Genomic DNA, 26,874 nt, shown 5'->3' with positions numbered 1-26,874 from the left:
TTCCTTTTTTTGTTTGTTTGTTTTTTTTTTTTCCATTGCAGTTAAACACTAAATGGAGGTCCTATGAGCCCGGCTCACAAAATCACCACCAGGAAGATTTTCAGAACAGCGAACTGAAGATGCTGACTCGGCAGAGAGCCCAGCAGCTGGCTGTCATGGCCCTGAACACCAGTGGGAACACTGGACGAAGGGGATTTCTGCAGGACACGCCATGTGGTGACAGCCCCAGTGTGGGGTCCAGGCGGAGAAGCTGAGGGCACCGCTGCAGCCTCCATGCAGCCGGGTGCAGGAAGGTGCAGCCTGCCCATCAAATCCTTCTGCTGTTGTCCTGTCACCCTTCAGGGGCATCTTCCCAGTCTCTCCCCACAGAGTTTGTCCCGTGTCCAAATGCCAGGTCGGCATCAGCTGGAGTGGTGCAGGATGGTGGTGATGTCACCCTGCGTGACTGCTGTGGCCATCCTTGGGTGGAGGGTGGCTTGTGTGAGGGCCCATAGGCGAAAGGCTGGCTGTGCAGGCACCGGGATGAGATTCTGCCCCATGGGGTCCCGGCGGTCACCTACAAAGCCTCGCCGACCCCACACAGCCCCAGGCCCGGGCTCTGCCGCCAGCCCCGCGTCCGGGCCCAGGGCCCCGCCGGGCCGGGCAGGGATGGGGGCGCCCCCTCTGCGGGGAGCCGCGGGGCGGGGAAATGGCGGCGCCTGAGGCGGCTGCGCTCCCGCGGGACGCCGTGCCGGGGGCGAGTGTCAGAGTGTGACGGGAGGTGAGCCGTGTGAGGCGGGGGGCGCGCGGGGTGGATTCTGCCTGTGTGGGTGCGTGTCCGTGCCGTGGGGTGAACTCCGTGCAGGGGTTGTCCGTGTGTTTGCGGGGTGAACACACCGGCTGTGTGGGGTGACTGGGGCAGCAGCGTGTGACGGGTCCCAGGGTGCACGCTGCGTGTGTGTGTGTGTGCGTGTGTGTGTGTGTGTGTGTGTGTGTGTGTGTGTGAGGGCGCGGCGGGGGGGGCGCAGGGGCGGGCCAGCGGCAGCGGCGCTGCTGGCCGCGCTCCAGCCCGGCGCACTAATACAGCCTGGCGGCTCCCGCCTGACTGACGCCGGCCGGGGCTGCTGCTGCCGCTGCCGCTGCGCCCTGGCCCCGCCGCCGCCGCGCAGCTGCAGCCCCGCTCCCGCCCGCGGCGCGCCGAGACCCCAGCCCGCGCCCGGTGGCAGGTAAGAGCCGGAGCTCCCGGCAGCGTCCCGGGAAGGGCGGGCGGGGAGGGGGAACAGGGAGAACATGGGGGACGGTCCCGCCGACGTCGCCCCAAACTTCCCGCCGGGGCTGCTCCGCATCCTTCCCCGTGCCGGGCGGTGGCGGCTGCAGCATCCCCTCGGCGGCGCCCCGGGCCGGTGTCCCCGCGGCCGCCGACCCCGGCCCCGCTGCTCTGGGGCCGTCGGTGTTCGGGCGGGGGCTGGGGCTGGGGCGGCAGCAAGATGAGACAAACCGACGCCAGGGCTGCGAGCGAAAGGAGGAGCGCGGGGGAAAAACGCTTTTATGGATGGCTGAACGCTGACAAGTCTCCCCGCTGCTAGGATTTCTTTCCTTCTCGTTTAAGTAGGATTAAAAAAAACATCCAAAACCCAACAAAACCCCACATGACACGTTTGGAAATACTTTTCCTTTCAGAGGTCTATTCTCTGTTCAAGAAATCCCGCTCCTGGACACGCTCCCAAGCAAAACGGAGCTGAATTGCTGGGATTTGGGTTTGTATTCCAGCAAGAAACGGGGACTCTCTTTTTATTTTTTTTTATTTTTTTTTGTCTTTGAAGTTAAAACGTTACTTGTTAGCAAGTAACCAGCATTTCCAAAAACAATAGCCCTCGATATGGCAAATTATGAATTATTGTAATTTTATCTCCATGCCCGGGCAGCTCTAAGTGGAGGGAATTCAAAGTTCAGCTCATTTATAACAATTCGGATATTGTGTGGTAACTTTGTGTTTTCCTACTTTGATTTTATGGGTAAATTTATTTGATGCTAGCCAGGTCTGCTTTGAAAGAGGCATTAGTGGGAATAAAAATAAATGACACACATGGACGCGCATGCATGCACACACAGAGGCGTACTGTTAATTACTTGCGTTTTATAAATTAGTGAAAAAAATTCTCAGCCGGCAATGGTCATCTTTTCAGTGAACGAGCTCTCCTTTCAGAAGTGGGAAATGATGTGCATGGCTTGGGAATGTATTCAAGTTTGCGGTGGTTTGGGAAGGACACTGCAGATAAAAAGCAAGTTTCAGTACTTTGTGTCTCCAGTGTGTGGAAATGTGTATCTTTAGACGTGCATGTATTTGTGCCGGAGGAGTAATCGTCTCATCTTCAGGAATATAGACCGAAGAAAGCGCTGCAAAATTCTTCCCCTCAGCAATGGTAGGACAAATGTCATCACTCAAGCAAACCTCATCTGTTTTAATCCAGCCAGACAACTCCCTTCTTTCGGATTTGATAAGTACCAGTGTCTGGCTGTTTTCGTGTTTGCTTCCTGTTAGATTTTAAAGCAGAGGCTGGGGATGTTTGTGGTTTGTTGGTTTTTGTTGTTGTTGTTTTTAAGTATTGAGTTAATTTAGCATAGTAGCTAAAATAAACATGCCCAAAAATATATTTAAAGTGAGTTGCAGCAAGAAGGGTTTCTTGTATTATATTTACTGAGTTTAGCAGTAGGTCCCGTTCTTGTCTATCCTTTGTGATGGAGTTAAAAACATTTTCTTGTTCACTTAATTAACAACTCACACATAAGCTGATAAATAGTAATTCTGCAAAAATGACTGGAATAAAGATCAAATTTGTATGAATCTGTATGATAATCGGGATTTGTAAGTTGATGTTAGTTGGAGATAGAAGCTTTTATTTACATGCAGCAACTGAAACGAATACACACAAAACTGTCAACTGCACAACTTTGTGAAGAAGTTGAGCATTAATATTTTATTGACACACTTGCCCAAGGCTAAGAGGTATGTACATTCATGCCAAATATCTGCAGAAGGTGGGGACGTGTAGAGGAACTGGGTAGTATCTCAGGCTTGGAAGCTTCTCTCACAGAAGCTGGTGGTAGTGCCCCATGTTGTCTTCAGTGGGAACAAGATGAGGCCTAACTCACTAAAACAAGAGTGTAGAAGTCTCAGTATAATGTATCATATAACATCTGGACAGTTAATCCGCCTTTCTCCCATTTTTTTACAGACTTACTGCATCTCGCATTGAATCCTTAGCTATCTGCTGTTGTCAGCCTGGGAGATAGTGTGTCATGTAATCTTCTCTCCTGAATGCTAAAGTGCTGTAATTTTGATGGCCAGGCTAATCTGTCTTGATAAAGTTTTATTTTTCCATTGTTAAATTCAAAGGACAATGACTACTAATTACAACTGACCTCTAACCAAAACACTAGCTAGAGTTTATCACCGGTGCTGATACTGGCTGACAGTAATTCCAGCATTACTACTAGACACCCCATCTCAAAGCAACTTAACAGAGTAAGGGGAGCCAGAAGGGGAAAAAAATATATCTATTTATATATATGTGTGTATATATATCTGTATATATACGGATATATATACAGATATATATATACACATACACACACTCGGGGTAATTTGTCTGCTGCAAAAAATATAGTGAAAGTCTACAGAAATTCTATTTGCTGTGCAATATACCCCTTACGAATAGTAATTACCGGGATGAAGAAGAAAGAAAAAAACCCAACATCATAAATATTTTAACTGAAAATGGCACAGCAAAAACTTACATAGGAAAGGTTGTTATGGTAGACTGCCTGGTTTCCTGCGGCAGGCAGGTGTAAAGAATCATTAGTGTTACTGTACATTAACAGCAAAAGATAGTAGTAACAATGACAATTTGAGAGAATCATTGCTGTCCTATGACTGTCTTTGAGAACATTTGTTGTAAGGAAGCATTAGACTCTGAATACAGTATAATAAAATTATTTTTTCAAAAATATCCCAAATTATTTCCCATCTTACATATAATGTTTGAATGGTTAATACTGTGGAAATTTTACAGATGAAGAGATGAATTAAAGAGTCTGGGGCATGTGTATTTATTATAGCAGCTGAAAACCTTGCTGTGCTTTTGTAGGTGCGTGGATCTAAGAGACTGTAGGATCAGAGCCTTGACTGGCATCCTGACTAACATATGTATGCATTTAAATTGAAGCAGGTGAAACATTATATGCCCAAGTTTTGTGCAGATACATGAGATTTTTAGACAGATCGTTCTACAGGACAACGTGCAGGTTTTCTGCAAGAACTATTGCAACATCTTAGACAGGTGTAAAGTTGAACAGTTTGCTTTGAGGTTCAGCTCCTCTGGACAAGAGTACAGCAATGGCACAGTGGAGGTGGACACCAAGTGGAGTCAGTTTTCCAGTTTACTCAGTCATCCCTACATCAAAAAAAGAAAAAAAGAAAAAAAAAATAAAACTGATAATCAACCTCTCTTTTTATGAGGCAGCATTAAGACTGAGGTATGCTTCTGATTGGGAGGAGAAATGCCTTATTTTTCCCACATACTTCTCTCCAAAATTTATTTCCTTCCCACTCTTTTTCCTTGTCAGCAACATCACCATCCACCCCTCTGCCAAGCTTAGCATCATCTTTGCCTCTTTGGTTTCCTCACAGGTCTCAGTACTCCCAGATGTCTCTTGACACTTTTTCTTCATGTGACTTCTTACATTGCTCTTTCCTTTTGTTTGCAGCTGCCAAAGCATTAGTCCACACTGTGGCAACCTTCCAGCTTGATACTGCAACCTTCTGTTTCCCAACAAGCTCTTTTCTCCCACCTACGTTCTACTCGCAGTCAGCATGACCCCTGCCAAAATTCTGCGTCTTTTGCTTTTCTTTCTGAAATGTCTCCATGCGGACTCCTGTTCTGGCATCTCTCTATATGCCTGGTCTTTGTTTAGGCTTTGAAAATGTTCCCCACTTCCAGAGTTCCTCAGAAATACTGGCCTCAAACTCGCCTTCCACTGAAAGAGAAATGAGGAGGAAAGAAAATTAACAGACCCTTGGGTCATTGCAGTTTGTTCTGCTTGAGGCTTCCTTTCACCCTCATTACCTGGCTACAATATGAGCCAGGTTGGCCATTTCTTGATAACAGTTATTCTATGTTTGCTTGGCCTGGTGGTGTACTGGGTCACACAGCCATGCAGTGAAGAGCAGCAGGCAGGGTGGTGGTGGTGATACCCTCTCCAGAAAGCGGTGTCTGGTAATGGCAAAGCTCTGTGTAATGAAGAACCCTTTATAACACAAACAACCCTGCTGCTGGGGTCAATACGTTTCAACAATACGTAATTTTCTGTTGTGTGTGATTTCTTGCCTTGCCTTTTTTTAACAAAAAAAAACTTTTAAAATAAGTTTTTTTAAGCATTCCTTTGCAATGCTCCTCATCAGGAGAGTCCATAGTGCTTTAAAAAGCCATCCTCATCAGGGTACCTGTACGGCAGGTACCCTGAACCGTCTGAGGGAAAGCCATTTACCAGAGGCCTATGGCAGGCTGCAATCCCACCCACACTGCCCAGTAGGCATGGAACTGACTGAAGGCACAAGCAGCTCACATGGCTTTTTAAGACTCTCATGGTTACTTGCTGGCCTCGCCTATCCAAAAACTACTTGTCTCTGTCAAATTACTCCAGCCCGGCTGCCAACATGCAGTTTCTTATCCTGCAGCGCATATGAGGTAGCTAATTTATCTCTCTTTCATCAACAGATCCTGAATTACTTCAAATAGAGTGTGAAGCCTCCATAGGGACATCTAGAGTAGAGAAACCCAAATTCATTCCTGCGCGAGGCAGCAGCTCGTGGCTGCCCTGCTGCATGTCCTACAGGACTGATGCTGGGACCAAGGCTTCTTGGTGGTAACCTGCTTGGGACTCTTGGGTTTGCAGAAGAGAGAGGTGTTTCTTTTAAAGACTCAGGGATCTATTTCTGCCTTTTGCTGAGTGTTTTCTAAAGCTGATTGTTAGCCTGACACGTCTTACATGTTAAAGAGATTCCAGCCCTTGTTTTATACTACCAGGCTCAAATGTAGGCATATGAAGCCTGTTTAATCTCGTAAGCAAGTGTTCTGGTTTACAGAGAAGCTGAGCAACCACATCTTCAGCTGAAGCCACTGGGAATGGCCAATTCTCTCCTCCTTTCCCTCTTAGGAGGGAACTAGATAGACAAGTCCTTGCTCCTTTTGTTCTTAGTCCTGTTGTTGTGATTTAACTTCCATAGAGAACCCAAGTACATCCAGTTATTTTTCATGAAAAATGCTTCAGTGCTGCTACTTGGGACCATTGGCCTCTTGTCCAAGGCAATCCCTGCCACTGAGTGAAATCTTTACGTGAATAAAACATACTAATATAGGTGCTTACCTGCCCTCCACACTCTTATTTTTTGCAGTTCTTTAAGACATAGCCCCTGTGGATGTTCCTCCCTTCCTTCCCCCTGCAGGGTTTCACAAGCTGAGGGCTCAATTAGCAGAGATTACTGCGGATGTTCATGCAGGAGAACCTATACGTCAATCTTATTGCATTAGCAATTTCCCACAGTGATGCACAATGAAAGCCTTTTGGGAAAAGCAGATTTGAATGTGGTATGGTTTGAACACAATGAAATGCTAATGTGATTCCATGGAAAACTGCTAACATGATGTACAAGGAGAGCCTTTTGTGTGTGAAATGTTTCTCTGCATAGGCAGTTGGCCAGGCTTTCTCACCTGAGAGGAAGGAGAGGTGGCCCGTGGTGCTGCTGCTCCCTCTCCAGGCCTGCTGTCAGTCAGAGAGGAAGCACTTCTGCAAGTTCCTCCTTCTGAGTGTTTTACTGATGATCTATATGATCTATTGATCTGTATTTCACTTGCCGAGCTGTGTGATGCTAAATCTGCAAAAGACGTCTACTGTGTTAACGCTGTAACTGAATAAGTCACCCTTCAGGCAGACCTCCCAGATGTCCCTCTCTGGGACCTTGGGTGTTAGGCAGGAGCCTCTCTGCCAGACTACAGCAAGGACTGTTTATGGACGGTGCTCTGTCAATGTGGGGTGCTTAGAGGCACCAGACTCCCCAGCTAACTCCCTGTGTCACAGGCTATCTCTGACTTTGTGGCATTAGACACCTGGCACAACTAGGCAGCAGATCTCAGAAGCACGAGGTGCAGCCCTGGCATGGGGAGAACCGGGTGCGAGAGTTTCCATCACCGGGATCAGACCTTGCAGATCAGCAAGCATGAGCCAACCTCCCGTCAGTTCTGTGTATTCCCCCAGGAAACGAAGATATTCAGCACTGTACTCAATGTTACCCAGCTGGCCCTCAGATCTCCTGTTAGGTAGATGGGATGTGCTACCATACAAGACCAGGAGAACATTTGCTTTGTCCATTTCACCTGTGTGCACTGTAAATGTACAACCAGAGCTCCAAAAGTGCATTCCTTTCGAAGAACTTAAGACACTAAGCTTTCAGGGCAGGTTAGCATCAGACTTAAGTACCACATCCTCGGTGAAGTAGTTCTTCTTTAAATGTGTCCTTATTCACAGTGTTCTTATGTCTAACTCTAAGCAAATCCTTTCCCTAAAACGGGTGCTTGGGAATGGCTCCAAGAATGCCAGTGATTGATAATGAGGATTACAGTATCCGATTAATGTGGATATAAACTTTACACCAGCAATGAAGCTGAAATTCTCTGCTAGTCCTTCCTTTGTGAAGTGTTTGTTCTGGAGGCACTTGGCTGCTTGCTTTGTATTAGAGACGAGTCAGCGTTTATTTTAAAAGCAGGAACTCTATTTTTTGTGTATTTCCAACCATTCCATTTTTAGAAACACCGATGGGCTTTGCTACAGTTTCTCTGGGAATGGTGGGTATGTGAGGAATGCAGGACCGACTGTCTATAAAATGGGGATAACCAAAGCCATGAGGAGACATTTTGGCTCCCCAGGGCAGGTTGATGCACCTCCCCATCATATCCTGCCCTCTCCCACAAATGCATCCTCAGAGCTTCCCCTGTGCCATGTGTTCTCCTTAGGCCCTGGCTCTGCGGGAGGAAGGCAGCTGAGAGAGGAGCTCTTCCTTGGAGCCACCGGTGTGAGCCTGGGCAGCCGCAGGAAAGGATCAGGCAGGGATGGGGAGAACGGGGCTTCTTCCTCCCTGTGGGGAGTGGGGTGTGGGGCAGAGTGGAGGATGTGTTCCTGTGGGAGTGCATCTCAGAGAATTCAGTGTGGCTCGGCCAGGGAACACAGTGCGGTTCATTCCATGTAAACATCACAGCCGCTGGTTTCCTTTAAAAATTAATACCGAGGAAGGAAGTGCAGTCAAAGAGAGATGACAGTGATAAATCGGTCCAGTTTCATATTTTTGCACAGGCTTTGGTTGTGGTAATTTTGTGGGGTGCCTTCAGATATTGTGGGAGATTTTCAAAGGCAAAAACCAGTGAGAAGGATGCAGGTAGCCCAGCGACCAAAGCCAGTGTAGCCATGTTAGCCTAGTGCTGCACCTGAAGAGAGGGGATCTTTGGCTTGGTCACAGTAGGGGACATAGGATCAGAAGGGCTCATTTCAAGGGCTTTTCCAGTCCCTCCTTCCTCCTCAAGGCCAGTGAAGTTATTCTTGAAGAAAGCTATGTGATCTGCACTCGCAGACCTCCAGCAGCAGTAACTATCCCAGTGCATAGCTATCGTATTCATATGTTCTCCCTGTTGAGTCTGCAAGTGGACACAAAAGACAGATTGCCCCTATCCTGCTTGCAACAGCCTTTTGCACATTGGCGTACTACTGCCATGTCTGTGCTGCTCTGTTCTCCCCATCTGAAGCCACACTAACGAAGCTTTGTTGAAGCATCTGACATTGTGCTCACCCAGAGCTGTCCCACTGCAGGAATTGGTACATCCCGTCCCAATAAGGCATCATGGCCATACTAAAAGTGAGCTGGGTACTTAATTTTCTTTTGTGACTGAATTTATGCTTCTTAAGCTCATCCACAAGCATTTGACCTATGGAGATTTGTGTCGCTGTCTTGAGATATGCAGATTCTATACTCAAATCTGTCCTTCTTTATAGCAAATCAGAATGTGTCATTCCTGTGAAGAGAAGCTGGACAATGCTGAGTAGATGAGATAATATTTCATTCCACAAGCTTAGATAAATTGTTTGGAAGTTACAGGTGTTTAGGCACTGGCATCAAGTTTTGTCCTTACTTTATCTGGGGGGAAGTGAATTTGTGAAGACTCCACAGGGTGGATGAGTGGCTGGAGAGGCGTGAAGCACTAGGAGGTTTGCTCTTTCATATTGATGGCTTCACACATGGTCAATGTAGAAGGGCTTTCAGAACAAACTTGAAAAAAAGTGAGAAAATGAATTTCAGAAGTTTGCTTTATTCATTTAGGCTTATAGGAATAAACAATTAGATGTTGCCAGGGCTGTGTGAAACATGGACAAATTTGAGTCTCAAGTACTTTATATCCTGTCGTTGCAGCTGTTTTCAATTGCAGCAGTCCAGGGTCAAACCAGGAAGAAATTTAGTTTCTTAATTTAAAAACAACAACAACGACAAAAAAAACCCAACCCTCTTTACATCCCATTTAATTAAAACCCTGGGTGTCAGGTTCTGTGGTTGTGGAAGAACTCAGTAACATTGTAATGAATAATTAATTCACTGTATTTTGTTGGGTGCAAAGAACAGTCTTTTCCGATAGGTTTGTGACAGCACCCTTGTGTGGTGGGTCCTGATCACAAGAAGAAGACCTGGGAGATCCCAAATGGTGTCGCAGGTGCCACGAGTGGAACATGGGCCTTTTCAAGTGATTTACGTGTGTCAAGAGTAACTTGTGGCCACCATTCCCAAGCCATGAGCTGGTGACCGGAGTGGAAGCGATGGTATCTGTGCAGCTTAGACGTGCACTTCCACACTGCTCTGCAGGAGTGAATGCACGTGTGGAAACCTCTCCTGCCCAGCACTGATGGGCTGTGCCTGCAAAACCCTGGTGTTCGGTTGGTTCTTCAGGCTTAGGGCATGGGACCAGGCTCAGGGCAAGGTTGGTGAGATTCCTCATTCATGTGACACTCAAGTATTTGTAAATGCACTTCTGTTTATTTATTTCCCCTGCTAAGGTGTGGAAGATCCCCATAGTGAACAGCAGTGATGATGTGACCTGGGAAGTTCTTTGCCAGCCCAGGTGCATGCTGGCTGCTGCCAGATGGGCATGTTGGAAACCAAATCAAGATTTGATTATACTGAGAAAACTTGCATGCTTCTCTCTTTCATAGTAGGTGGAAGTAATCGAATCAGTGGTAGGTAAAAATAACTAACCAAGTGCATGTTCATAGCATTCCTCTTTACATTATTTGACTGAAATAATTTCCTCCCTTCCAATTCTGTCGTGATTTAGTCACCAAGCGGCAGACTTCTAGCTATAATTGTCTCACTGCTCCACTTTCCAGCCGCATGCATCTCCAAGAACTGCACAGCTTATGTCTAGACGACCCTCTGAGAAATCTCCCTCGGTGGCCTTACTTAGCTGTTGCAGTGACACCGAGACTGATGATGTCAGCCATTTTCAAGACTGATAGCCATGCCTCTCACGGCTCGGGCAGCGACACAGGCGCTCCGAGGGGGTGCAGTGCTTTGGAGCTTTGTTCCGAGACCAGATGCGCACGCACATCTGCACACACCTGTGCTTACACACGTGTGCACGGATACACTTTTGAGGGAGGCTTGACACTGTGCTTTTACACAGTTGTGTTTTAAACCTGTTTTCATGAGCATCCGCACAGCTTTCCTTTTTGATTTCTATGTAAAGCTTACAGTGAAATGTAAGGAGGACTGGTATAATTGCCCTGCTGTGCCCATGGGAATTGAATTAGAGGGAAACTTCACCAGCACGCTGGCCTGCACAGACATTCTGCTGAGGTGTGATGTGAGTCTTCCCCAGCACAGCGCATCCTTTTTACATTAAGCAAAATCTGAATTTCCCGAAATCTTTCAATGGTGGAGGTGTCAGCAAGCTGCCACCTGAGACACAGGGGACGGCATTTTTAATTTCCGTGAGCTCTGGAACCCCTCTTAATGACTTCAGCTCAGGTCAGGAATCAGCAAGGCCATGCTCATGGTGTTCCATCTGTTTTCTTTGTACTTGTAGTAGCACAGTGGAAGTTACTGTAGTGAAGTTCCTGGAGGAACAAGTTTCTCTTCCTGACTTGAGGACCTACAGGCTAATTCTACACTGGGGGCTGATAAACTGGCTTAGGAGTAGGAGAAAGTATCCCAGTCCCTTCACTCCATGTCCATGTTGCTAGGTCTTAGCCTGGCAATCATTCATACTTGAGGTGAGACTCATCTCAGCCAGCATTAACTGTATGCAGTGCCTGGTTTGGCTGATCTTTTTCTATGTGTTTACATATTTAGGGACTTAAGGATGACTAGGTCAGATATGAGTGTCAACAATTTGGATGTGTTTATGTGGCCAAGCAAATTCTACTGAAAGGCTGTTTCCATATTAATAAATTAAATATGCCTGGTACTGTTCTTGTCCTTGAAGCCAACTGAGATGGAGACACTTGCTTCCATGCAATGCCTGTCTCACCCTCCAAAACAGAGTGGGCCTATGCAGACTTCTTATTACAAGTGACCCCTGGTCCCTGCTAACTCCTGAGCCATGCACAAGAGTTATTTGGGAGAATGCTACTGGCACAGACCAAAGCCATTGCAGATACTGTGGTAATGATTTATGCTATAGACATTCAAGTTCCTGTGCCCAGAAATGTTCCCCAGCACTAGCGCAGCCATAGCTATGGCAGGGAGAATGGAGCAGATGAACTGGGCTGAAGCGTTTCCAGTCTCACTTTCTGCAAATCACAGAAAGGAAAGGGCGCATCCATGCTCAAATGCCATATGTCTTCTGCCTCTTCCCTAAATAGTGCCTTAGGCTGTCCCTTAGGCTAAACTCTGTGATGGAATTAAGATTTACACCATGGAAGATTGACTGTTTGATGTTGACCAGTCACTTACCTGACAGGTTGACAAGGCCTTCCTTGTAGTCCCAGAGGCAGGAACATGTTAGGGATGTACCCTCAATGATGCCTGACTCATACTCATGATAGCACTTTGTACTGTCGCTGAGGGTGACACAGGTGACCAGACCAGAATTTCCATCGTGGCATGGCCCAGGACTTGATAGGTGTGGTGGGATTATGGATCAAAACTGTAACACTTCCCTCCACCTCGCGCCACTTTCAAGTGATGAGCATTGAGAAACATGACGGAACATCAGCACAGAAAATACAGAAAACATGGTTTTGAAATGTTTCAATGCTGGAAGTTTCCAGCTGGGTAGGCAAGTTGCCTGTTACAAAAGGCATACAGCTTAAGCAACTGCTGTCCTGAAAGACTGTTAAAATTAAATTGTGAATTGACATCTCTATCATTGCAGCCCTGGCACAGTGTCTGCCTCGGTATTTCATAATGGAGTATCTAAACCTAGCAACACATGGCTTAGGCTGCTGCATAATATGCAGTATCATGTAATTTAATAACATTAAACTAGGATGTTCTGATAATAATATTATTTGAAAGCTGTTTAGTTTAGTTAATAGAATTTATATTTTGTATGACAGTTGAGTTTGGGGAAAAAATTATTTTAGAAGAAACTAAGGGGGACCGCGGTAGGAAATTGTGCAATGTACTTATCTGAGACTACATCACATGGTCTGCAAAGCACGGCTTTTGCTTTTATACACATAGTCTTGGCGACTCTCCCACTAGCAACAATAGTGCTCAGACTCATACTGATGTCACTGTTGAGTTATTTAATTTGACTGAACGAGATTAATGTGTTTATTTAAAACCTTGGTCAAAATGGAAAAGAAAATCTCGGGACAATACTTTTACGTGAACATGTATGTTTTCATATCTGATGATTGTAATGTTGCATTAGCTTATCAGGGGCAGTTATTTACACATGCTAACGCCCAGGAGACCCCCTCAGATAAGAAATGTGAGCCATTTTCCCTCTCAGCCTGGAGCAGAGACTTCTACACCACCGCAGGTCCTGTGGGCTTTCGTCCCAGGCTCTCCTTGCTTCCTGCTGCTGCTTTCAGGGCCGATCCACAGAGACTGAGGCAATGTTTCATTTTCTCATGTGAGGATGGGGTTGGTGCCACCAAGCAATGACACAGTGCAGTGGTGGATCCTCCGCAGGTTCTCGCTGAGGCAGCAAAGGACAGACACCTCCACCGCACGGGATGCCTGGATGGGGCTGGTGCTGGGCTCTGTAGGCTGGGCCTGCCCTGCAAAGGCTGGAGACCGCCTGCCTAAATGTTATCCACATTATGTTTTACAAGCAGCTTGAGGGTTTTTTCCTGTGATAAATCATTCTTAACTTATTTCATTCTCACATGTACCCTCTAAGTGTTTGGAATAGACTTCAGTTTTGACTAAGAGGCATTAGTAACTATCCAGTTAAATACTCCAGGTCATTGGATTTTTACTGATACAGAGCAGGGAAAAAACCTGAAATCTGAAGTTTCTCTTTGTGTGGTGGGACAAGTTTGGGCAGTTCTGTGGAACTGATTGCTGTGTGCTGAATGGCACAAGTGAGATGATTTCTGCCACATTCTGTCAAGAGCCTCTCTTGACATTTGAGGGCAACTGGATATATACATAGATGGATAATGAAGAAATTCCATAAGCCAGAGCTCAGTGCTGTGGTGGGTGCCTGAAGCAAGGTGTGTCTACTCTTCCTTCCATTTTTGTAGTCCCTCTGTTCATATTTTACTGCAGCCTTCTGTCCGTGTGTCCTTGGAATATGAATCTCCTGAGGGAACAGCAGCTGCTGTTGCAGCTTGTGACATGCCGAAGAGTCACTTTTAAGCTTTCTCTTCAGTGGGGCCAAGTGCTTCCATCTCCCTAGCTCTATGGAAATCTTTTGGGAATTTGAGCCCCTGCCCTAATCATTGCTGCTCTTATGGAAGGAGGGAGAAAGCCCCTTCTGTATACATGCATCTGCATTTCTCAGGGTGCTGGGTGTCTTGAAGGGTAACACAGCACTGTGGAAAAATGGGCATGAGAACAAAACTGAAGGGCTGGGAGGAGAAGAGCTCTAGATGGTCACTGGTCCTCAGCAAACATTATCTCAGAGGCTCTGGTGCCCTGGGCCGAGTGTGCTTACCCCGCAGCACAGAACCAGTCTTTGGGATTGGCCTCTGTCTCAGTAAATTGTCCCTGTGCCTGCACTTGGTGTCCCCAAATGCCCTTTGAACTCTTGCAAGACCTGTGCATTTAAGGATACCGTTTGTGAAGCCTTGCTGTTCCCAGCTCTGGGCAATATCTCACTGTCTCCTCAGTGTCTGCGTATATGTAGTGCTGAGGACTATGTCCAGGCCTTTGCTGGTGAGGGGCAAGGGGGACCCAAGTCCTCCCGCAAGGGTGGAGTAGGGCAGTCACGGAGCTGCTTCTCTGGGAGCATCCATTGAGAGGCTTTCCCCCACCTCCTGCTTTAAGCGCCCTGTGTGTAGTTCAGACCTTTGGACTTGGTAGTCCAGACCCCCCAGTCATGGGGTCCCTGAAGTATATTTAAAGCACTAAGTAGCTTGACATACAAGGATGATTTTCCTCAGAGTTCCAGTCAGTGGAAATATGTCATTTTCAGCTAAAATTAGACTGGCTCCAGCTACATTGAAAGAAAAAAAAATAAAGAAAATCCCTCAAGAACTGAACTCTTTCTGTTGGACTTCATCACATGTAGCAACTCATAGAAGAAATAACTCAGGATCCGTCCAGCGCAAACTGTGTCCAAAAGTCTGTGATTTTTATCCAAAAAACTTAAAATTGTTGGAGAGAGTGAAACAGGCTGGCTTGGCAAACAAAGTTTTCTCTTGTGTATGAGACAATGTAAATAAGCTTAGAGAATAGTGATAAATCTTTCAAATACACAAAATGAAATCTGTGAGTAGCTGAATTTTAAATTAATTTTGCAGTTAATATTTTACAACTCAAGTGAGATTGGAGGGGCAGAGAGGGAGTTGAAATCAGAAAAATATGCTACTCATTACCTCCATAGAATTTGATATTACAGATTTAATTTTGTTGAAGATGCTTGAACTGAACCTACAGCTACCAGCATAAAAAAAAAAAAAAGAGGCTAAATTTTCTATTGTAGCAAATGTAATCCCAATCCTGCAACAAATTGCCTAGTGTGTTAAACTCTAAACACATATTGAAGTGACTGGACACTTAATGCTTTCTGAGGTCCAACTCTAAAACGAGTGTGGAAAGTGATGTGGAGGAGAGGCTTGGACCCAAAATAAACAGCAAAAAACAAACAGAAAACCATTGAAAATTAAATACACATTTTGAATAATTTCTCTTTCAAAAGATTTTATTGAAGGAACAATTAAAGGAGTGTGTGAAGCCTAACGATGTATTGTGTTGTTATTCCAGGCTTCATCAGCAGTTTCTTGATGTTTGGAAAGTTCTGAGACCCACCCTGTTGGACTGCTTGTAACCAGTGCCTAAGACTGCAAAAAAGTACGTGTGGAAGAACCTTTCCTTCAAGTGTGTCCATCTTAATATTGTGGAAACTCCGTGCAAGCCTTGCAAGGCAGCAGAGCGATTTGTGCTTCTGTTGACGCTCGTGTGTAAACTCTGCTTCTTATGCACTCCAGCACCCCTATCAGTTCCTTGTTCTCCTTCACCAGCCCTGCAGTGAAAAGGCTGCTGGGCTGGAAACAAGGAGATGAAGAGGAAAAGTGGGCAGAAAAAGCTGTTGATTCCTTGGTGAAGAAGCTAAAGAAGAAAAAAGGTGCCATGGAAGAACTGGAAAGGGCTCTGAGCTGTCCGGGTCAGCCCAGTAAATGTGTGACGATCCCACGTTCCTTGGATGGACGGCTGCAGGTGTCTCACCGCAAGGGGCTTCCCCACGTCATCTACTGCAGAGTGTGGCGCTGGCCTGATTTACAATCTCACCATGAGTTGAAACCACTGGAATGTTGTGAGTTCCCATTCGGCTCAAAACAAAAAGAAGTATGCATTAACCCCTACCACTACCGGCGGGTGGAAACGCCAGGTAATTATATTGCCTGCAAACAATTCGCATCTCTCTCTTAGCTCTTGCACTGGCAGGTCAAGTCTTGGTGCATCCTACCGAGTTGTGCTGTAGAATCTGAAAAGGCAGGCTCCGGCTGATGGAATGACCTTGGGTCTTTCATTTTCGGCAGCTGGGCCTGCGGACCCCCTCATCCCATGGGGTCCATGAGGAGCCCCTTGATCCATGGGGTCCATGTCCCACCAGACCCCGGGGTGCCCGGATCTTGTCCAGGGTGCTGAAAGCTGCTTCTTTCCAGAGGTGGGTGCTGGCCGCCCTGGGAACGCTCCCCCTGCAAACCGGTGTCCACCTGCATGAAGCCTAGGCACCAGCCTAGGCTTGCCACCGTGGCTACATTTGTGGCTCATTGTCTGAAAAGCAACAATCAATGTATTAATCCACAGGAAAAATGTGTCCCTGGCTCTCTGTTTAAAGATTAGAGTTGCAGTAAGGTGGCTTATTCTGCTGTGGATATGAAACCAGGTCAGTTGATTTTTCCTAAAATGCCTGCTGGCCTGCTTTCAGTGGGATGTACTTACCTGAGTGGATCATTTATGTGAAATAAATCCCCCAAGTTCCCATAAAATTTTGGATTTTTCCATTGAGATCCCCTTTAAACTGGACTCCATCAGTACTGAAAACTTATGAACTCACTGAAGGATCGCTTACTGGGCTTTGTGTCAGTGAAACAGCTGTTAAAAAATCCTGGTGTTCAGTGCTGACTTCTTTAGGGATCTTAGAAAGCAGGGCTGGCAGAGAACTTGAGCAGTCATCCTGTTCTCTTCTATCCGTACTCCCAAAACAAAACAAATTACCAGGTACATTCCTGACAGATGTTTTTCTAATGAGCTCTAAAAATCTCATGTGATAGAGGCTCCACAACCTCCCCAGGCAAATGAATCTATTGCTTTGCCATCCTTACAGTTTAAAATTATTTCTAATGTCTAACCTAGCTCTCCCTTGCTGCCAAAAATCACAGTAATTTAATTTACTAATGGATATGGTTGGTAAGTATATACTTATTATTCTCTGATTACTCTTTGTCTGGCATGAACTTTACTCTGAGGTGACATTAGGATCAGATAAGTGAACTGTGGGATGTTTCTTTTCACACAGATGAAATAAGGGAAAGACATCTGTTAACATTTGTTAAACAACAGGGGCTGCTCCCTTTTCTGGGAATCCTTTCTCTGCAGTGGAGCTGTCGTTTTGAAGTTGTATCTGAACTGCTGTAAACATTGCCACAACTAAAATTTTACAGCTGCAATGAGTGGTGCTTGTTGTCAACAGTTTTCAGTGGAAAGAGCTGATCTCCTGCCTTGCTAAAATAAACTCTTCAAGAATCTAAGAAAAGATGCTCATAAAATATCCTGTTTTGTGTATCTTTCTCTTTGAAGGCTGCAGTCTTTAGTGTCTTCTCATTTTGTCTGGTGTAACTCCAGCGTAGTTAATGGAGTCTCCTCAGTGCTGTCTTTAACCCTGTTCATCTCATCTGTTCAGTGCCTGCCAACAAACGCTAGTACTGGGATAATCCAGCAACTGCTAAATAGCTGCCAAAGCTGCTTGTTCTGACCTTGAAACTCAGGAGATTTCAGCTGTGAACACGTCTCTGTCACTTGTCTGTGCAGCAGAGTGGCTGCGTCTCTACAAGTAAATGAGACGGGGCCAAGATGCAGGTCTGTGTGTTGCTGAGTTGGTAGAGAGCTCCCAGGCACAGGCTCGACCCATGGGGACTCACATGGACCAGCTGTTCTCAGGGTGCAGGGGTTGGCCCATGGAATGGGCTTCAGGCACTTTGGATGTGCCCACCTTGTTTTGGAGGTGAAAGAGAGCACAGCTGCGGGGATGCAGGCTCTGCTGTGCCACTTCTCCACAGGACCTGGGAATTGTTCTTGGGCTGTTGTATTCACCCCTACTGCTCTTCTTAGGAGCTGAAGCTAACAAGTGAGTCATGACCCTGCTAGAGATGAGATGCAACAAGGAATACAACCTCCTTGGGTATGCTGGGGCAGTGGCAGGAGAGAGAACTTACACCACGGCAGGTGGCAGCAATGCAGCTCTGGCCCAGAGGCAATTAGAAAGCAGTGCTGCAAGGAGGTGGTGGTGAGGCCAGAGAAGACATGGGCTTCAGGAGGACGTGGTAGCAGAATGATCACAGAAAGGGCTGGGAGTGTTGATCTATGAGCCAGTCTGTTTAGACAACAGTCCTCTTTTAACTACAGGAAATCTGCATCTTGGCTCTTGGTATCTTAGGCTTACATGAGATTCTCTGTATCTCATCTGCTGGAACTAAAGAATCCACTCACAAAAGTAGTCAGCAGTGCATTTCTTTATAATCCACAAGCCACTTTTATTTTCATAGAAGTGTCCATCCTTAGGGGCTCACTATCAATCACTGTAGTCCGTCTTCTTGAGTCAAACACTCTGTGACCAGATCCATTAATTTTTTTTTCAGGATGAATGAGTAGTGTCAAAGATGGGAGGGCCTCACCCTTTCTCTAATGGCCTGGCATATCTGTAGACCTCTGTTATGAGAGAGTAGCTTTAAGCTCTGGACTGAAATTCAGGGGTTTCATTACATCTGCTGTGTCCTCAGGTTGCCCAGCCATGTCCTAGTCTATGCTGACCAATACCATGCAGATTATGCATAGCTTTTGTGGCTGCTACCAGTGTCCACAGCAGTTTTCTTCTCAGGTCTGCTGAGCAGCAGGTGCCATTTGGAAAAAAACAGCAAATATTTCCTGTATTTGTGCAACATCCCACTGCAGAGAGGGGCTATGCCACCTAGCCTTAAAGAGATCAGTGTGGTGGTTAGACTCTGCTTCCCGCTTTATTGTTTTGCCTCGAATTGCTGGTCAGAAATCTGAATGGTTTGTTGGTGGGAGAAGCTGCAGTTTCAGAAAAATATAGAAGCTGCCTAAACATGTACCATATTATGTTTACATTATATCATTCATATGTAGATATTGCAGGTTCTAGTGTGCACCATTGCTGTAGGCAGCAGGAGCCTATGTTAACTTCTGACTTAGACTGATTGCTTTCGTCAAGCCTGAGTGGGACTAAGATGTGGTAGCCTCCCAGTAGGAGGACCACCTGATCTTACTGTTGGCCGTGTGTTTGGTGTTTATGAGTGGTCATGGGCATAGGGAACAGATGGATCTCGCTGAAGAGCAGGTCTCCAAAGGTAGTAAACTCTGCAGAGATGGGCTGATGTGTGAAAAATTGCAGTGTGGATTTTGTACCTGGAATTAAACTGTGAGGCACATGATAGTTTGCTTGCTGGCACCTGAAGTCACAGGCTCTGGGCACAGCCAGGTTTCCAGCAAGAACTGTTGCCGCTAAAGGGAACAGGAGAAAGCCTAGTGCAGGGAAGGCAGTGGGAGGACTCAGAACATGACCATATGTGTCTTCAGTTGAACAAAGATCAATACTTCGGCATGCATAGAAGGAAGGATCCACCCGTCATTCTTGGTGGAGAACAGCAGGGAGAAGAAAAGGACCCCACTGAGTGGAGGCAACACAGATAGGTTATGAGGACAGACAGGTCCCAGTGCACTCAGTCACTCTCTTTCTTGCCTCTGGTCACACTTCCTTCAGAGTGGCTGAGGCCTGGAGGCTGACAACTGGTACCAAAAGGAAAAGGAGAACAAGGCCCTCTGGGGAGCTTTCAGCCACAAACAAGAAAATCTCTGAATTCCTCACCACCACAGAGGCTTTAGCCCTCTGGGCAGCCACAGAGCAGTCAGTGGAAAGATTGAGTGAGGTGGCAAAAATTGTACAGCAGAGCTGAAATTAAGAGTACCCTGGTCAGAGCTGGGAAGGAGTTCAAGGCTTGAAAACTCCTCATGCTGACTCATTCAGGGCAAGTCAAAGACTTTCCCTGGCAAGTGCTGTTCACACACCCAGATTCTCAGCTTTCATTTAGAGAAGGAGTTGCATTGAGTTCTCACAGGGTGGAAGAAAGCTGCTTCCTCAGCGGTGGTACCCGCAGAGTTGCTGTAGCACAGCTTTCCCTTGCTTAGCGCTTCTGCTGAGTGCAAAGGGATCACCAGTTCCCCATTTTTTAAGGCTGATGGTCAGAGCTGGCTGGGCAGCAGCAGACCTGGAAAGCATCGTACCAGTTTGATGGAGCAGCAGAGGAAAACTCCACAAGCAGCGGCAGCTCGCAGTCTGGAGCTGCTCACAGGAGCATGGGGTGGGAGGGATCCAGCTCACCAAAACCACATCTGCAGCGGTGGTACTGGTCTTGTCCCAATGCACAGCAGTGAAAGAATCTGTTTCGCTCTGCTGGCTATGAAGAGATCCATAGGTGACTCGGCAGCGCATCTCAGATGTGAATACCTGTATTGGCTCTACCAGTGCTACCTGGAGAGTCTAGGAAATCCAAAAAGCTAAAGAAGCTGAAATACCTTTCCCTACTGAAGGACTAAAGAGGGTGGCAACAAAATCTTCATCCCACAGGTAAGGGCCTATCAGAGGCAGAAGGAAAGAAAGCCTCCAGAGCACCATCCTCATACTGGCCAGAAGCTAATTAGAAATGTGTTGGACCAGAGAAGGATCTACATATAATCTCTTAACAGTTATCCCAGTGCCTGTGTTTCCAGGCATGTAAGAAGATAACTTCTGCAGTGAACCCCCATCATCAGTCCAATCTTTTGTATGTTTTTAGGGCTCATTTCTTCAGTTCATGAGTGACTGTCAAATTCCCAAGTGGTATCTTCCCATGAGTGGGCAGGAGCGTGGTTTAACCCTGTCCTAGCTGCAACACAGTGCCACATCCAGCAAGAAGGTGTAAACCTGCCATTGGCACCAGGCACTGGTCATCCTCCTCCTCCTGCCCGCAAACTGACACAGCTCTGCACAATGGATGTGCACTGAGGGTGCACTCCAAGGAGGGTGTTCCTACAGCCTCTTCCTCAAGCACATGTCTTGCGTTATCTGTATATTATTTGGTTTATAGCAGTCAATCCACTCTGTCATTGTGCTGGATAAATGAGAGTGAGTTGTAATTAAGCTGTATTAGCTAACCTACCTAAAAAGAATTTGCCTTACCTTGACAGGGCTTTTGGGCCCAGACAATATGTTAAAACACGTTCAGACCATATATTACTGTCAGAATTTATAAGCGAGAGCGCACATTGCTGTTTGTTTCCGTAAGCTAGTAAGGACAGACTGAAAGATTACGGGCTGCTGGGTTTTAGGCCAGAGGAACCTGGACACTAGGTCAATAAATACAAGCCTGCTGAATTGTTCCCAGCGTTGGGACAGTTCATCCTTTTCACAGTAACTCAGATTGCCTCATTATCTTCTCTGGTGGCTTTTAGATCTACACAATAGCAACTGGGGATTCATTCTCCCTACCTGTGTTTAAGGCCTTAACTGAGATAATTAGACACTATGTGAGCTGGTAACTAACAGAGAAATCTTGGTGTACATGAATGGCCCATTGTAGGTGCGGTTCTCCCCACAAAGACTTTGGGGAGCCCAGGTAAAGCCTCAAGTTGAACTCTCATATTCAGAACTATTTAGCAAGCCTCTTTGTGTTCCAGCCTAGAGGCTGTATCTTCATAAGTAACAGACTAGTTGGGTTTTCCAGAGTAGTTTGACTCCAATTCTGCTTTCACTCCTGGTATGTCAGGATCCAAAATAATTGAGGTGAACTTTAGGTTTCTCAATGCAGCAATGCTGTTAACAGCACTGACAGTATGAGATGTAAGAGAAGAGAAGCAACATCTTCTATTAGATCAATTTTTACAGGGATTAATTTGGAACTCAGTGTTCTGACCTGCGTTTTTCATGTCTTAACTACCAACCATTGTCATTTGCCTCCTCATGCCACATCTTTTCTAACTGCTTTGCAAGAGCTTAATTAATATTGTTGCAATATTTGAATTGCCTTTTACATTTCCTTTTAAAGATCTGGCTGGCAGCATTTTGAAGTACCTGAAAACCTTTTAAATATGGTGTTTGGCTTCAGGTCTGTGCTTCCTTTTGCCAATCTGTAAAACACTAGTAGTAAAATAGGCAGTGTACTGCAGGGCACTATTAATTGTTATTAAACTTAGTTGTGGTTTTGGCGAATCCTAGTGATAATATTTAGCAAACTCCTGACATGTTCAGTCTTTCAGGAAGGAATAGGTAATTTTGAGAGGGAGAAATGTGCCACTTGCATTTCTGTATGAGGGCTGTGTGCACATGCTGTACCTGTGAATTTTATGATGCCTTGCTCAAGACAGAAATTAGTCCATATTTTGCACATGGAGTTGCTGCAACTGGCTGCAAATATGGAAAAAAAAGGTCCAAGAATCAGCTTTTGATTCTTGTTTTTGGACAGGTTTGCTTCCCTTCAATGACTTGTATATAGACAGCAATATTTGGGCAGCGTGGAATATGCTTCTTTTTGACTTACAAGGAGATAAACTTTCAGGAGTGCAGTTTTAACCAGATTCTGTTCTTGTTTTTATTTTCAGTCCTACCTCCTGTACTTGTTCCAAGACACAGCGAGTTCAACCCTCACCTCAGCCTCCTCGCCAAGTTCCGAAACACTTCTCTGCACAGCGAGCCGCTGATGCCGCACAATGCCACATATCCCGAGTCTTTCCAGCATCCTTCATGCGCCCCTTTTCCATCATCACCCAGCCACATGTTCTCCCAGTCGCCTAACAGCATCAGCTACCCCAACTCCCCTGGGAGCTCTTCTGGACCAGGAAGTCCCTATCAGCTCACGGGTAAGAATGAGCTTTCAGACATCCTGGCTGAGGCAGTCAAGGTTCTTGCCAGGGCCTGGGGTCAGGAGCCACGTCTGTGTGCTCTCCCGCAGCCTGTAGCTACAGATTGATCTGTTGGACGGGATGGATTTGGAATGTGATTTCTTGCGACTGTCTTTTATTATTGACTCCCAGTCCTTTTGACGGGTGCTCAAGTGACTAAGAGTTGTAGTCATCCCACTCCTAAAAGTGCCTGGATGAGATTGCATGCTTACTGTAAGGGGAAAGTTGAGGAGTGGAGAAGATGTGCCAGGCCGCTTTCTGCCTGAAGCTGCCCATCCAAGCTTCTGATACAGTTCACAGAAAAGAGCACTTGTAAGACGTGAGTTAGGCACCCCTAACTGAAATGGTCAGGGTAGGGACCTTTAGAAACCGCATCAAGAGACAGGATAAAATGGGAAGATTGGTACGCAGAAATATTTTTTAATGTATGGTGATTCCACTGACTGTATAAACTTCAGGAAATGAAGATGTTTAACCATCTGGCCCAACACTTGGTGAAGACACCAGGCAAATTCCTATGGCTTTGGAACGTGTTTCATCAGCTCCACAGTTCAGAGATTGGCAGGGTTATGTCACTCAGATGGTTTGCCTTGTGAACTCCTTACTTAGTACTGCTCTGATTACCTGAGAATATAACTATGCTTTTGCTGTTAAATATACCAAGAAGGTGTCAAGAAACACAGCTAAGAGCTGGCTTTAATATCAGACCATGGTTCACATTCTCTTCTGCACTTTGTTGTAACTCTGAAATAGTTAGAATGATCTCATCTTTTTCACAAAGATGAATTCAGGTCAGAATCTTGTAGCTTAATGTTTTAATTTCTCAACTACCAAGTATTTAAATTCATGTCCTTAATGACATGCCTATTTTGATTTTAAGTGCAAGAAAGGTGTTCATTCTTACAAGGTATTTGTAGTATTTGAACTTCCTTTTAAGCTGGACACTTTCAACACAATGTGATATTTTTCCTTCCCTCTCCATTCATTGGATGGGCCTTCATTTATTTATTTTCTAGATCTGTACTTCAGATTAAATCATATTTAGCAACATTGAAACATTTCAGCAAGTAGCAAGACTTGTTTGTCTTCTCCCATCGTTTTGTTTCACCTCTGTGTAACTGAGCTGGATTCAGCGGAGCTGGTTCTGACAGGTAAATCAGGCCCATTCCAACTATGTAATGACTCTGTCTCGCGCATTTAACTGAAGCTGAGACCTTGCAAAGCTACTTAAAAATGGAAGTGGCTCAACCTGAGCTTCAGTATATCACAGCACACAGCATGCTGATAAGCATAATTTGCCTGTGTAACAATCAGGGATGGAAGATTATCTAAAGCAAACTGCAGTTACATCAAGAACCTTGAGTGGGATTGGTGTGACCCAATATAGATGTCAACAATGCAAATTTTTACATCTCATGCAATTGTCTGTACTCTCTGTGTAATCAGTGGAGAAAAGCAGGCACTCCTAGGAAAAGATTCATGGCATCTTAAGGTATGTGTCTAAAGTAGCTGTGGTGCACTGGCTGCAGGTGCCTGTTTTTCCTTAGTGGATATAAGGAGAGCTTATGATAGACATCAAAAACACCTGTACAACCACATTTTATTCCTTTCTGTGACTTATATTGTCTTCCACTCTTTCATGATCTTGTTTTACTATTCTGGCTTTTTGCGTTTTCTGGGGGAGGGTTGTGTCATCTATATGTTAGAAATATAGTATATAAAATTCCTAAATCCTGAACAATGCTTAAATAAAATAACATTCCTGTGCAGTACTTACTTGGAAGATTCAGTGGTTGTCTTATGAGACAGTCCACATTTATCCACTCTGGGTGAAGTTACTCTGTTTTGAGGGCCAGCTAACAGACCTGAACACAAGAGGAAATTTCAGGCTGGAGCCAAGTTAAACCCTGTCTTCTTAAAGAGACTCGTAGTCCTGCAAGCTTGTATATGGCTGTAATTTACACATAAGTCTACTGAGTTTCTGTTCAGTTGAACAGAACTACCCGTTTTTCGTGCTTATGCAGTGAATAGCAGCATTTTCTAATATGAAAATGAGGTCCTTTTTTCTCTGTCTTTCTGAAGCCTCCTGTCTTTCTTGAGAATCCCCACTATAGAGTCACCTTCTGTTTTCTAGCTTACTGTGCCATGAATGAAACAAATCAGAAGTGGGGCAGGTTGTGACTTGATACATTTTCTCCATACTGTTTTCATCACATCCATTGCTCTTTGATGGGAAACTGAACAAAGCAGAGGAAGCCCAGCCTTCCCTTGTAGGGCAGAGGTGAAAAGAGCAAATCTGGAGGGAGTTTTGCCAACTCTGACTTTAGAGTATAAAGGCTTTCCGTAGTTGGTTTTTTTGTGGCCTGTGAAGAAAGACAGGTCTCTCATGGAAGATCTGTTAAAGTTAGCTTCTGCTCTTAGATCATCCTCTTCAAGCTTTAAATTTGCACAGGAAGTCTGGAATGGAAGGGTCAAACTTTGTTACTTTCTTAGGGTAAAAACTGGTATTAACAGAGAGCTTGACTGGACACCAGGCTAGGTCTGAGGTTGTTCTGACTGCCCCTCTCTCTTTCAAGTGCAGCATGTCCAACATGCCAGCCCTTCCTTCCCGTCCTTCCTGAACATGTAATGAGCTTAATCTGGAGACTGAAGGGTTGAGATTTGTGCTCTGTTTCTAGCCCCTGTCCAGCTAAACTATGTGGAAGTAGTGTTAAGTATCCATCAGGAAAAGCCAGGGAGGATTTACCAATGTATTGATTTAGGTATATTTTCTTTCTTTTTGTTCTTCTTTATAATAGTGGAAACTCCACCTCCACCTTACCACGCAAGAGAACCTCCAGGAACCCACAATGGGCGGTCAATGGATGCAATAGGTGAAAGTCAACTAGTGCTCTCTTTGCCCAACGGAGGTAAATCTGCCGATGGAGAATCTGAAAGTAAATAACCATTTGTACTATTCTTCCAATAAAAACTGTTGAGCAAAAAAAATTATTTGAACAAGAAGGTTCAGTGGTGTATAATAATAGGTTTTGCATTAAGGCTGAATACTAGACCCATCCATGAGCTAGCAGCATAGGTTGATTTAAGAACTCAGTGAATTATGTGTGAAGTTACAGGGTTTAGACCTTATTTGCATCCATGGACTATTACAGTTAGAAGGCTATTAATGAAAGCAAACACTGTTATCTGCATTATAAAGACAAAGATATCAAATCAAGGATGGTGAGGCAATATAACACACAGGAGCACTATCGATATCGGAACTGATTTCTTTATCACCTTCAGTTCTGGGTTTCAAGTACTTTAAAGCCTTGTGGCTGGGACCTTTCTTACTGCATATCTTTGTATTAATATTACATTACTGGCTGCCTAGAAAAGAAAAGGAAATGTTCTAGTGAAGTACAAAGAGATTTTTACAGAAGGCCAAACTCTTTGTCCTCATGTAAGAGTGCTTTAGTGGGAGAGAGCATGCGTGTCAAAGTAGAAGGGTCTGGGATCCTCCTCGCTTCCCTCAAAGCAACTTCATGAGCTCTCCAGCACGGTCTCCACAACCTCCAGATTAGTACTGGCAGGTGATGCCTTCACTATTCAAGGGGAATGCCTCCAGTATTTGCCCAAGGGGAAATGAACCCTCTGCTGCGTTTTCCTTTGCCTTCCTGCTACTGCAGAGGAAAAATCACTTTTGTTCTTTTAGCCCAGCATATTCTAGTCCTAAACAGATGTTTTTTGTGGAATGAGGACTGGACACTGTGCACACACATGTGCATTAAAATAAAATAATGCCGGCCTTCTGAAACAGTGAGGAACATGCATGTAACACAGAACTGGAGCAGAAGGAAGATGAGGGTAATATTGCTAGTTACAGGTGGCTACACAGAGTAGACAGATAGTTATCAGACAGCAGTGCTTTTGGATAAATTGTCAAGATGCTTCAGTCTCTTTACCATAGATTGCCATCCCTGATCACTGCCCCAGTCAATATTAGTTAGAAGTTTATGAGAGGTTAT

At 45.4% G+C, this 26,874-nt stretch overlaps 1 protein-coding gene across 7 annotated transcripts in view; it reads left to right on the top strand.

Moving 5' to 3' along the window:
* The first annotated feature begins 645 nt into the window (after nucleotides 1–645).
* The window catches only part of SMAD9 (SMAD family member 9), a 38,094-nt gene continuing 11,865 nt past the window's right edge, over nucleotides 646–26,874 (top strand). For 3 of the 7 annotated variants that reach the window (XM_065051995.1, XM_065052017.1, XM_065051978.1), the window contains exons 1-4: nucleotides 1,069–1,205; nucleotides 15,455–16,079; nucleotides 22,568–22,825; nucleotides 25,666–25,803. In XM_065051995.1, the coding sequence (XP_064908067.1) occupies nucleotides 15,668–16,079; nucleotides 22,568–22,825; nucleotides 25,666–25,803 (808 nt within the window). In that variant the 5' untranslated portion in view covers nucleotides 1,069–1,205; nucleotides 15,455–15,667. Of the gene's footprint in view, nucleotides 761–1,068; nucleotides 1,206–15,454; nucleotides 16,080–22,567; nucleotides 22,826–25,665; nucleotides 25,804–26,874 lie in introns of those variants that run through there. The other 4 variants (XM_065052001.1, XM_065051981.1, XM_065052009.1 and 1 more) reach the window with 2 other exon arrangements.

This window comes from Columba livia, chromosome 1, assembly GCF_036013475.1.
Source record: "Columba livia isolate bColLiv1 breed racing homer chromosome 1, bColLiv1.pat.W.v2, whole genome shotgun sequence".
NCBI classification, from domain to species: Eukaryota; Metazoa; Chordata; class Aves; order Columbiformes; family Columbidae; genus Columba; species Columba livia.
Note: the sequence above shows the minus strand (reverse complement) of the source record. Positions and strands in the feature narration are given on the sequence as shown.